The sequence below is a fragment of the Amborella trichopoda genome, chromosome 5 (assembly GCF_054954075.1).
Source record: "Amborella trichopoda isolate Santa Cruz 75 chromosome 5, AtrichopodaSantaCruz75HAP2 v2.0, whole genome shotgun sequence".
NCBI lineage: Eukaryota > Viridiplantae > Streptophyta > Magnoliopsida > Amborellales > Amborellaceae > Amborella > Amborella trichopoda.
In genome coordinates this window covers 38753934-38768116 of record NC_142340.1, presented here as the reverse complement: position 1 = coordinate 38768116, position 14183 = coordinate 38753934, and the positions used below count along the sequence as shown (strand labels likewise).

The 14183-nt window shown below is 32.1% G+C and overlaps 1 protein-coding gene across 1 annotated transcript; it reads left to right on the top strand.

The window, feature by feature from the left end:
* Positions 1–4317: 4317 nt before the first annotated feature.
* LOC18432991 (17.3 kDa class II heat shock protein) lies at positions 4318–5208 on the top strand. Its single transcript, XM_006843089.3, has one exon. It carries the CDS (start codon positions 4541–4543, stop codon positions 4991–4993), a length of 453 nt encoding a protein of 150 aa, XP_006843152.2. The 5' UTR covers positions 4318–4540; the 3' UTR covers positions 4994–5208.
* The last annotated feature ends 8975 nt before the right edge of the window (positions 5209–14183 follow it).

Here is a 14183-nt window from a genome sequence, read left to right as displayed (position 1 = left end):
CATGCATAGAGCTAGAGCAGCAACAACAATAATAATAATAAGGTAAAAAAACCTATCAAAATAAAATCATTTTATCAATAAATAGCAAAAACTTTTATACGACAGTTTTTTAATATGCCACGCTAATTAATTCATTTAATTGATTAAAAAGGTGTTGATGGGTTGAGGCTCATTTAATATGACGTAATTTTAATGCGATCATGTTCACATAATTAAACTGACATAAGTTCAACATAATTATATCATTTTTTATTGACAAAAATAACAACAACAATTTCAATATTAATTCTTATCATTTTTTATTTTGATAAGTAATTCTTGTAAATTTATTATTTGTAATTTATTATTTTTAATTATATGTAATTAAAATTTAATTATATGTACTTTACTTTTTGTAAATTAAAAAATGAATATAATTAATCAAAAAATAAACAAAATTTATCTTGTAGACCATTGTAGTGTGACGTTAGTGGTTCGTTGTATACAGGACATTAGTCTATATTTCTATTAGGGTGAGAGAATAATGGAAAGCTTTTAAAAAAGGAAAAAGTTTATATAAGGTTGCAATCTTAAAATGTAGAATCACAGATGCACCTAAAAATCTATCGGTAAGGTTGTTTTAATGTTGAAAAACCCTCTATTTGGTTATCTCGACATCGAGATGTATGAATATTAAAAAAAAAAAGTTTTTGAATCCAAAAAATCGTGCATCTTGCAACACATTATCTAGACCGTCCATTTTCAAGATTTCCATATATTTATAGATCTACTTGATTGTAACTATTTTTAGAGTTTAAATTTTTCTAATTAGATATGAAAATAGTTTTAAGATAATTCTAAGAAGTTTTTACAACAAAATTATATGTTATGATAAAATTTGGAGGTGCGCCTTAATCAGATTGTTTAAGGTTGCAACCTTATAGAAACTGGACCCTTAAAAAGGGTATCCCAAAAGAGAGTGTGTGATGGAAAGCTTAAAACCAATTATCCCACACCTTTGAACAGTGGAGGTTGGTTTTGCCACTAAAGTGCGCTCCGCGTGTGGTTAAGGTTTGTGTCATATGGCGGGCACCAATTAATGAAGCACTGCCATGCATTTCTAAAGGGTGCGGTTCATACAGAGCCTAGGCTCTAAACAATCAAATTAAAGACCAAATTAAGGCCTATCTTCATATAGTATATTCATATAGTGTTGAGAAATGTGGTTTCAATATTAAAAATATTTGTGATAGCCTTAAAATACGCTTTCATCTTTATTTATAAAGTTTAAAGCTTCAAAAATAGAATTGATCGACAGATTTATAAAATCTTGAAAATTGTCGGTCTAAAAATGCGTTACAAAGTACACTATTTCCAAAACTTGAAATCCATTTTTTCTCATGTATATGCATCTTGATGTCGAGATGATCAATTTGGGGATATTTGGGCATCAAAACGACCTATTCTAATTAAATTTTTGAGGTAGGCTCTAATTTTATTGTTTAGAGTCTCAAGCTTTATATAAACTTTTTTCTTTTTTAAATGAATTCTTAGAGTTGCAAATCCAATTTAGGTTCTATGACAAAAAACATATTCTACGACAAATAACGGAAAAGGATCGGTGATGTGTCAGATTTGTGACGTCCCGACAACACCATACCGATTTTGTACAATTAAATCGTCGACTTCATTATACCTCCATGACCAATTAAATCACCAACGTCATTACACCACATGTCATTACATCATGGCGTATGTCATTACACTAAGGGATTGTATACAATGAGGCCATTTACTTTTAATACATGGATGTCACAATTAGTTAAAACCATCTGATGTGAAATCTGATAGTTTGGGTGTGTCACAAAGTTCGAAAAAAAATCTTTTGAACTTTAAGCTTGGTCAATGAAATAAATGTAACCACCCAATTTCACATCCAATGGCCAGATTAATTATTACCACCTTATGCCAAAATAAATAATCTCATTATATACTTTCTCTTATACCGATCTATGACGTCAGCACACCGATTATGCACTACACCGATCCCTGATGTCAGCATACCGATTCTGCACAGTTAAATCATTGAATCCCAATTTATACTTAGAGTCGAGCGATCAAGTCGATTTCTGATCCGATTGCCCGAATCTAAATCGAGTCACTAAGTAAATGAAATCTTAGATTTGCAAATCCAGTTTAGGTTCTATAACACAAAACAGAAAAATCAATGATGTGTCAGATTTGTGATGTCATGACACCGATCCATGACGTCAACATACTGATTATCCACAATTAAATCATGGATGTCATTACACTGATCGATGACATCATGGAGCCATGACATCAGCATACCGATTCTGCAGAGTTAAATCGCCAGCATACCGATTCTGCATAGTAAAATTGCCAGCATATCGATTCTGCATAGTTAAATCGTCGAATTCCGTTTTATGCTTAGATCATGTTTAGATTGCAACGGTCAAGCCAATTCCTCATCTGGATTGTCTGATTCTGGATTGAGTCACTGAGTTTTTAAATATTGGTTTCATCAAATCCTAGTTTATGCTTAGATCAGAACAATCAAGTTAATTCTCGATCCAGATTGCCCGATTCCAAATTGAGTCCAAACTTGTGACATGAAACTTGTCAAACGTCCTTGAGATATTCTTCTTTATTTTGAAAAGCTGTCATCATAATATTATAATAAATACATGTCGGGAAGAATAATTGATGGGAAATTACTAAAGGGCTGGTATCTAATTTGCCAAAACATATCTTATTCCCGTGGGAGTAAAATGTTCATTTCCTTTTATGGGGTCGGAGACATGGTGGTAGCACTACATGTGCCCCAACTAATGATTTCAAAAAATGGGTAGGAGCGCGTCATCCCCAATTAATTACCCAAAAAAACTCATAGGTTAAAAAAAGTCCTGAAATTGAATAGTGACCATCAAATTTTCAGATGGTGAGATCTAAGCATTAGAAAAAAATCAAATTTTACATTATTTTTTTGATAAAGAGTCCTCTAGTAATTCTTAAGTACTTCCTAAAATTTTGAATTGGAAAAATTCCTCCCAAATAAGTTTTCTTACCAAGGGAGCACAAATAATCTATGCTCCCAAAGGAGTATATAATTCATGCAGCTTTTAATATTGGGAAAGGTTTCTATATTTCCGCTACAGCATGGAAGATCTATGCTTCTCCTACGATCCAGCCGTCCAATTTTGATCAACAGAGTCATTTACCGTTTGATCTTAGATCCGACATCTCAAAGTATTTTATTTTTAGTTTTTTTATATGAATTGTATGGATATGAAATTTGGTACGTACCATCTTCTCATTGGGGAACATCTATAAAAACATTAAAAATAAATTTTTGAGAAAATATAATAACCAAAATACCCCTCGAATTTTTAGAGGTATTTTGATCATTTTATTTTATTAGAAATATTTTTTTTTATATTTTTTCGTTTGTGCGAGTTTAATAGAGGATTGGAAGTACAAAATTTGGTGTCAAAATAGTTTATATAAAAAAAAAAATTAAAATAAAATAGTGTATAGGTGCGACATTGTGATTGGAGAAATCTTAACGTTCCATTCAAAATGGATGGTTGGATAAGTGGAAGGATATAAATTTTATGTTGTAGGGGAAGCATAGAAAGCTTGCCCTTTAATTTTGGCCTTCTATAATAACAAAAAGAACGAGGATTGCATAAGGGGACAAGCTTTCCATGCTTTCTCTACAACATAAAACTTATATACTTCCCTTTATCCAACCGTCCATTTTGAATGGAGGGCTAAGATTGCCCCAATCATAATGTTACGTCTATACACTATTTTTTTTTTAGTTTTTGATTATATGAACTATTTTGATACCAAATTTTGTACGTCCAATCCTCCATTAAACTTGCACTAGCGAAAAATATAAAAACAATATTTACAATAAAATAAAATGACAAAAATATCCCTGAAAGCTTCAAGGGGTAATTTAGATATTATAGTTTATCAAAAAATTATTTTTAATTTTTTTTATAAGTGCATCCCAATGAGAAGATAACAAGTACCAAGTTTCATATCTATACAATTTATATAAATAAAAATAAAAATAAAATATATTAAGATGTTGGATCTAAAATCAAACGATGAGTGGTTTTCTTTATCAAAGTTGGACGGCGGGATGGTAGGAGAAATATAAATCCCTTGGTGTAGGAGATATATAGAATCCTTTATCTATATGAAGCCTAGGCTATTTTCTACATTATTACGGCCTAAAAAAAGAGGTACTGGTGCGTACACGTGGCGGAAAGGATAAACGAAGAGAGGCAGACGAGAAGAAAGGTCGAGAGAGAGCGCAGAAGAGAGAAGAAAAGTGGAGGTTTCTGGTAAGCTCGGGACGCTTTCCGAAGCTCCTCGAAAACTCTCTCTCCACTGGAGAACCTTCTCCCACCCATGCTACATAAACACCTCCACCCCCTCTTTCTTTCTCATCACAGATCAAACAAGCACGATTTCTATTGCCTTGCCTGTTCACAACCCACGTTTCCCAAAACCTTAGAGAGTGGCAATGGAGCAACCTCTTCTCTCAACCATCCACCACCTGTTGAACCTACCAGATGGTATGGAGAAGGTTCTGAACGCACCCACTCGAACCTATGTTCAAGACACCAAAGCCATGGCCGCAACACCGGCCGACATTAAAGAGTACCCCAATTCGTATGTCTTCATAATCGACATGCCCGGCGTCAAATCTGGCGATATCAAGGTTCAGATCGACGAGGACAGGGTTCTCAGCATCAGTGGGGAGAGAAAGATGGAGGAGAAAGAAGATCCAGAGGCGAAATATGTGAGAATGGAGAGAAGGGTTGGGAAATTCATGAGGAAGTTCAATTTGCCTGAGAATGGGAATGTGGAGGCCATTTCAGCTGCTTGCCAAGATGGGGTTCTTACTGTCACTGTTCAGAAGCTGCCTCCTCCTCAGCCCAAGAAGTCCAAGACCATTGAGGTCAAGGTTGCTTGAGTTTAGAGCGAGAATATGGTCTTTTAAGTACTTTGGTTTCTGTTCTCTAAAAGCTTTTACTGTGCGATATGATGTTGGGCATGAATATGTATTAGGGTTTTTCTATCTTTTTTTTTTTGCTTTGACCTTTTGCTTTTGATTTCAGCTTGGATGGTATATTATAAGGCGGATGTAAGTTTTTGGTAATAGTACGAAAGAAATATGAAGTATAAAAATAGTTTTTTTTTTTTTTTCTGAGAATAATTTGGTGGAATATACACCCTAGTTCGTTTAAATATCACCTCATTTTTTTTTCATTTTTATTTAGCTGTACTTAAAACCTAACCTCGTGACGTCATTCTTTATTTACAACTTTATTCAACGGATTAGATGTCTTTTAACATGATATTTCTAGAAAGCAGACCTAAATGAGTAAAATGGCCATTTGTATATATAAAGCGGATCTAATCTGAATAAGGCAATTAGATCCTGCGACATCTCTCTCTCTCTCTCTCTGGTATTCCTCCAGTTATTTTGGCTTTTTTTTTCTTTCTTTTTTTTTTGGGTGATTTTGAGTTGCATTTTTTGGATTTCTTTTTGGGTTCAGTTAGAATAAGATAAAGAGAAAATAGATTTAGGTGGTAGGCTATATATGATGCAAATTTAGTACAATACATGTTTTCATCAATAAATTAGTTCAATTAAATCAATTAAAAGGCTCAGTACAATACATGTTTTATCAATAAATTAATTCAAGTAAAAGGCGTTCAAGTAAAAGGTTAAAAAAAAAAAAAACAAGTAGGGTTAAAGGACACGGGAAAAGATTTCGACGATGATGAGGATGTTGAATTTTGTCTAGTTTTAGTGATATTGAGTTTTTTTTTTTTTCAAATTTTGAGATATTTTCATTTTTCATTTTAAGATTTACCCAAAACTGTATTCACTTTTATGGGAATGAAAATAATGGTCTAGTAGATAACTTTATTTCTAATTTTTATATATGGACGTTTATTTTGAACTCTTCATCCTACAACGGTGAGCATGGGGCTAAGGTATAAAAATTGGGAGAAATTGCGGCCAAACTTTGGACCTTGAAAGAGAAAAAAAAAAATTATGTGATTCATGGTATTTTGTTTTTGGAAAATTATCATAAATATATTTTAATTTTTGTTTATTTAGAAAAAACTTTCAACTCTTATAAATCTTGCTTGTTTTTTTCAATTTTGGTATTTTTTGATTAAAATAATTTTTACGGTAGGCGTATTTTCGTAAATTATAATTACAGTATTTTAAGTACCGTAAAAACTAATTCATGTTATACCGTATTTTAAGGACTGTAAAAATTAATTTATGTTTTACGTTTTTTTAAGTACCGTAAGTTTAAGTATTGTAAAAATTAATCTATATTATACAGTATTTTGAGTATCGAAAATAGCCGTAAAAAATTAATCCATGTTATACGGTATTTTAAGTATTATGAAAATTAACTCATGTTAAAGGTTTATGGCATGTTAAGTGTTATATGGTTTAGTTTTTATAGTACTTAAAATGTCGTGTAACTTAGGTTAATTTTTATGGTAGTTAAAGTACTGTAATTGTGCTTCATGATAATACGATTACTGTGAAGGTTATTTTGGTAAAACACACTAAAAAAAAAAAAGTATGGGCAAAGTTTATGAATGTTAAAGGTTTTTTTTTTTTTTTTGTAAATAGATGAAAATTAAGGTATTTGTGATAATTTTCCGTTTTTCTAGTAAGACACTCGTTGAAGAGTATTCCTTTGGTTTAAATATGGAAAAGCATTTGGTGAGTAGGCCAACTCAACTATTGATGTGTGTCTCCCTTTCTACGTACATCGTAAGGTTAAGGATCGGTTTTAGATCTAAGAGATTTTAGGTTTATTAAAATCTTGATGGTTTTTTTTTTTTGGGTAATTCAATGGAGAAGGTAGGCTCTTACTTGTTTCTTCAAATAGTTTAGGAGTTAGTTTTTTAAAAAATGTTAATACGGTTGTGTTAAAAAATGTTAATGCGGTGGTGTTATGAAAATAGAAATTACAATGTAGTGATTAGGGTGTGGCGGTGCCACCACCATGAGACCCTTTTCCCAATGGTACATTTGCTTGAGGTGGTCTAATGAGCACGCCATTCATTAATTGATTCATAAATATGAAGTTTTTCTTTTCTCAAAAATAAAAATAATATTTATTATTCTTTTTTCTCTCCCATCCATCTTGAAGTTTAATTGAGATACCTTTTTTTATATCCATCTTAGAGATGGGCGTTTGATGCACGAGGGGACTCACAAATCTCAGTGAGTCGGATGACTCAAACTAATTGTCCTTTTAAATATGGGTGCAGTTTGTATAGAGCCGAGGCTCTAAACAATTAAAGTAGAGCCCACCTTTCAATGCTGAAAATCTTTGTGATAGCCTTCAAATATATTTGCATATCTAAATATAAAATTTAAAGCTTTAAAAGTAGTGTACATCAAATGGATCTATGAAAGCTTGAAAATCTTGAAAATTGACGGTCAAATTATGCATTACAAAATGCACTATTATCAAAACTTAAAATCTATTTTTTTTTCATGTTCATGCATCTTATGTCGAGATGATCAATTTGAAGATATTTGGGCATCAAAACAACCTCTTCTAGTGAAATTTTTGAGGTAAGTTTGAATTTGGTTGTTTAGAGCCTGAGCTCTATATAAACTTTTCCCTTTAAATATTCGTGGAACTTTAAAATGACCCGTGAGTATTTTTGAAAGGAAAATGGTTTAATAGGGCTGTCCCCTATCAAAAGTAAAGCCACACCACGTAGATCGTCAAAAACTACAATCCAAGCATTGAAAAACCTTTACATTTATTATCTTGGCTTGAACATATTAGTGGTGGGAAAAAAAAAAAGGATTTTAAGCTTTAAAAATTGTGTATATTGTATCAAATTATCTAGACCGTTCATTTTAGCAAAAAATTAAGCATTCATAGCTCAGCAAGATTTGTACTATTTTTTGAATTTTAAATTTTTTTATCAGTTGGAAATTGATTTAGATCCATTATGGAGATTTATGATTCCGAAATCGCTTTCGAAACAAGGATTTGAGGCGAAGCTTTTTATAGGATTTGAGGTGAAGCTTTTTATTTTGTTTTCATAAAGCCTAGGCCCTATAAAAACTTCATCCTTTTTGAAATAAACACTGCAAAAATTAGATAGTCTCTTTTTCATTGCAAGACCTCTTTTAGGTGTATGTACAATGTGCAAAATTTGTCACTATACTATTTTAATAAGTTTCAATCCTAAAAATCTGTCATCTATCTATTATAACATATAAGGCACCACTTAGGTTTGCACACGCTAAATATCTCACACAACTTATATTCATATATGTTCGGTCAACATGGTAGACCAAATAATATTCTGCTCTCGCAGGAGTAAATTGCACATTTACCCCCCCGTGCAAAAACCTGGCTGAGAGAACATACACCCGAGAATCCACAAAAGTTTTCAATGGTTGCGTGTTCATATTATAATTTTTAATGGGATAAAGTTTCTATATGGCCTAGGCTTTATGAAAACAAAATAAACCCTAACCTCAAATCCTCATCCAGAAAGCACTTTTAGTAACGGAAATCTATAAAATCAATTTCCAACACCAATAACCAAATTCGAAGCTCAAAAAATAATATAGATCTTGAGGGTCTATGAATACTTATTTTTAGGGTGAAATAGACAATTTAGATAATTTGTTACAATATACACTATTTTTAAAGCTTAAAACTTTTTTTTAGGAAAACTTAAGTATGTATCCGTTATAACAAAAATACCTTTTACTTTCGGTAATTACATGTATGTCATTTTTTTGAACTTCACAACAATTTTGTTTTTAAAAAGACAAAACTACCTACTTTCAACTTTTTAAAAACCAAAATTGAAGAAATTTATGTATTTGGTAAACCGAATTTGTAGTTTGTGTTTCTCTAGTTTTTCTTTATCAGCAGACCTTGAAGAGCTGTGGTGCTTGCTCTTTTGTCTCTTGCTTTTACTCGTAGAGGATTCTGAGTCTCTCTCGTATGCTTTGTCTTTCTTGGTGGAGTTGGCAGAGTAGTACTTGCTCTTTATTCTCTCGCTTTCACTCATGGGGATGGCTACTTTTTTTGAGTCATGATTCTGAGTCATGGGGATGGCTACTTTTTTCTGTCACAAGACTTGTGTCTTTTGCGTGCATATTTGATCTTCCATTGCCTTTTTTGATCTTGTATCAGGAAGGGCAATTGAAGATCAAAAGAATAACAAGTTTACTCATTTGATGAGTTCAATTTTTTCCCCGACATAGTTGGGAACAAAAAAAAAATATAAAAAGAGCCAAGCAAAAGGATAAGAGAGGCATATAGATTTGTAAATCATTTCCATTTTTTGATAGGGTTGTTGGCAAGGGCCTCCTGCTCCCTTAGCCGAATCATGAGCAAGGGATCAGAGTGGAGTTTCCTCCATGCATCATTTGCAGAGTACGGCTTCTCTGCAAACAGAGCCCTAGGAACAAATTCTTGTGGATGAAATAATCAACATACAATTACTCATTGGCATATCAGATAAGAGACAATAAATAAAACAACAAAATTCAACCAAATAAATATAAAAGGAAATCAATGGTAAGGACTTCATGAAGAATCTAAACAGCAGAATCAAGGGTGCATCTTCAAATAATGGGAGGCCCTAATCATGGAAACATTGGAATTTCGGTTTTTGAAAAAACCAAAAATAGAAGTTTTTCGGTTTTTGAAAAACCAAAAGTCCTATTTAATTCAACCATAAATACTTGAAGTTATTGAATTGTAGAATACGAGTTTTGGGATTATGAAAAACCGAAATTATTAAATTTTTGGTTTTTCAAAAAACCAAAATTATTAAATTTCCGGATTTTCAAACACCAAAATTATTAAACTTTATATTTTTCAAAAAAAAAGGGCAGTTTGGTCTTTTTTAAAAAAATTGTTATAGAGTTCAAAAAATAGATATACGTGTAATAACATAAAATATTAGGTATTTTTGTAATAACAGAAAATAAAATAAATATTTATATAAATTTTTTTAATTTTCTCACAACCATATTATTCAAGCTAAGATGATCAAAAGTTTTGTACTGCTTGACTCGCAATTTTAGATGAGTTATGAGGCGAGGCCTTACTTGTTTTGATAGAGTGTGTATTTTTGCCAAGAAGATAGGTAGTAACATTATATCGTATTTGAAGCCTGTGGGTGGCGTACAATTTGATTGTTCTTCAATTTGCAAAGGGAATTGGTAAAAGGAATGGTTTAAAAAACGGATCGGTGACCTGGATCGAGCCCCTCAAAAACCGATTAGGATCAACGAATCGGCGATTCGGATCGGGAATCGGCTGAATCGGTCAGATTAAAGTTTCAAAAAAATCCGAAAAAATTATTAAAATCCATTATAAATATTGTTTTTTAGGAATCCAATAAAAAATAAGCGTACTGCATTATTAACTTTCATTTTTTTTATCAATTTATGAATATTGAGATGTTCTTTCCCTGTATAAATTTATTTTAACTATTAAATTTGCATCACATAAAAGAAAAATCATAGAATTATCATGGATAAAATATATAATTATATATGGACTATTATAAGAGTAGACTAATCAATGAAAGAATGGCCATTAAAATCTCGTTTTGGCGAAAAACCTTAACCCGCTAAAAAAACCCAAACTATTACAACTTAACTAACTATAATCCAAAATTATTACAACTTCACTAATTATAATAATATATACTAAAATTATAATTATTGGTTTACATTTATAATTATTTTATTAGACAAATAATAACAAATTAAAAATATTTTATAATATTATCTAATTTAAAATGTATTTTTGACAACTGTAAGAAAAAAAGTACATTACATGATTTATAATGTAAAAATTCATAAATAAAATAAAAGATTTGGTTATCAATGTAAAAATTAATAAAATGCACACAAATTTTAGAAATAACACTTCAATTTTTCAAAATTTATTTTTTTAGGTTTCGATAATAAATTTAGTAAAAGAGATTGTTAGTAGAAAGATGGAGATTTCAAATAGAATAAACTTTTTATTTTTATTTTTTTTATACCTTTTATATTATTTACAAAAATAATTATACCACTATATACAACAAAAATTTACGGTTAAATTAAAAATTAATTTTTTTATTTTTTTATGTCTTTTATATTATTTACAAAAATATTTATATTTATACCAACCACTACATACACAACAAAAATATTTATATTTATACCAACCACTATATACACAACAAAAATGCAACACATGCCCAAGGGGAATCGAAAACAACAAAAATATTTATACCAACCACTATATATACAACAAAAATGCAACACATGCCCAAGGGGGTGCCCAAGGGGATTCGACCTTAGGACCTCAAATAAAACATTCAAAATCATAACCATCAAGCCATCTAACTACATGTAATTATAAATTGCTGATTAATAGACTATATTTACATTTTGTTTTCATTTAATAATGTTTGAGAATTATCCCCCATCGAAAGATGGATATTCAAATTTGGTATATAAATACCTATGAAATATGAATTATAACATGTGTATAAAAATATCAGGGCAACCACACATGTGCGTTTGGATACACATGTGTGCGTGTGAGTGTACGTGGGGCACGCTCGCACGTGCGCTCGGACACATGTGTACGCGTGTGACTGTGCGTGGGGCACGCTCGCACGTGCGCTCGGATACACGTGTGCACGTGTGAGTGTGTGTGGGGCACGCAAGCATGCTCACACGTGTGCACGTGTGAGTGTGCAGGCACGTGCGAGCGTGTTATGTGTTACGTGTGAGTGTGCGTGGGGCACACTCGCACGTGCGCTCGGACACACGTGTGCGCGTGTGAGTGTGCGTGGGGCACGCTTGCACGTGCGCTCGGATACACGTGTGCACGTGTGATTATGCGTGGGGCACGCTTGCATGTGCGCTCAGACACACGTGTGCGCATGTGAGTGTGCGTGGGGCACGCTCGCACGTGTGCTCGAACACACGTGTGCATGTGTGAGTGTGTGTGGGGCATGTGGGCATGCTCGCACGTGCGCTCGGACACACGTGTGCGCGTGTGAGTGTACGTGGGGCACGCTCGCACGTAGGTGTCGTGTGTTACGTGTGTGAACCGGATGGGAACCGGCGGTTCTACTCTAGAATCGGGCTGTTTCCGGTTTTCGGTTGGAACCGGCATGGTCACGCTTGTTTCCGAGTCGAACCGGAGCGGTTTGTATAGAGCCTAGGCTCTAACAATCAAATTAGAGCCTACCTTCAAATAGCATCGAGAAATATGGTTTTAATATTAGAAATTTTTGTGATAGTCTTAAAATTATAGTTTTATATTTATTAAAGTTTAACGTTTCAAAAATAGTGTAAATTGACATATCCATGAAACTTGAAAATCTTGAAAATTAACGGTCAAAAAATGCATTACAAAATACATTATTTTCAAAACTTGCAATTCATTTTTTTCTCATATCCATGCATCTTGATGTTGAGGTGATCAATTTGAAGATATTTGGGCATCAAAACAACCTCTTCTATTGAAATTTTGGGGGTAGGCTCAAATATATAGAGCCGAGGTAGGCTCAAATTTGGAAAATCCCCTCTTATATCTCCATTGTTTTTTTTTTTTGTTGACTATTACAATTAAAGAAGCAATTTTATATGCCGAACCAACCATCCAAACCAACTCCGAACCTGAGATGGATTTTGCCACTAAGTCATGGACCTCTTTATATATTATATATAAAAAGATTAACCAAATCTTCTTAAACAAGAGTGTGGTTTGTATAAGGCTGAGGTTCTAAACAATCAAAGTAAAGCGCACCTTCAAATAATATTATTTCAGTACTGAAAATATTTGTAATGGTCTAAAAATTTATTTTCATATCTAATTATAAAATTTAAAGCTTCAAAAATAGTGTAGATTGAACATATATATAAATATTTTTTAATTTTAAAAATTGACGGTCCACAAAATACATTATATAATACAATAATTTTAATATTAAAATCCATATTTTCTCAAATCCTTTCATCTTAAAGTTGAGATGATCGATTTCAGAGCTTTTAGGCATCAAAAACTACTTCTTAAGTGCTTTGGGGCCTACCTTTGTATAAACTTTTTCCAAATTTAAAATTTGCTCCCAATTGAGCTTTACAATTTGCCCATCAGATTGTTTCTCACAGTTCTACCCAAAGATTGCGCCCAAACTCAAAATTGTTTATAACCAAAATTGCAACAAGATAAGAAAACGCGAACAGAAAACGTCCAAAATTCTTAAAAACAAGGAAATAAATAAGAAAATATCTAAGCCCACAATCATAATATACCACCTCGATAAAAAGAGTAATTCGAAATCCAGCGATTTCCATACAAAATCAGCTGTCCAGATAGGAATCGGTTGAGACTGTTTTAAACCTCGACAATTTCCAATTCAAATCACCAATCCGAATAGAAATCCATCTTGAACTTAGATTGTATGGGTCCGACCCAGTTTCCTCGAAATTGGCCTATACACAACTCTCTTTCTAGGCTTTTCTAATGTTTTTTTTGTAATCCGCCTCTAAATCCCAACCTCATAAAAAGCATCGGTCTTATAGAGGGATGCAAATAGATTGTCCATCTAAAAAAACTTGAAACTAACTGTCTAAATAATTTTTTAACAGAATTATTATTTTCAATCTTTAAAATTGAAAATAATTCTAAATTTTTAAATTTTATTTATTTATTCCATGTTAGAGATCACATGTCCTTAAAAATTAGGGCCAAAATTCATTTAAAATATAAATTTAAAAGAGATGACTCATTTCTACATAGACTCATAAAAACCATTTCCTTTAATTTTGTTTCATTTATTTTGAGTTTCTTAGATCACCAATATGGCAATGTTTAAAAACCTACCGATCTAAACGCTAACCACCCGGTTAGATCGAAACCGGCCAATGGCCGGTTCTGGTTTTGGGTAGTTTGGTGATTGACCAGTATTTAAAAAAAAAAAATTAATATATATATATATAAATTCTTAAAAATAAAAAAATTTGTTTATAATGCACTTTTCAAATAAAGATTAATTATTATTTTTTGTCATCAATAGCCTTTAACTAAAAAATCGATTCGTTAAAATCTATTTTTTTC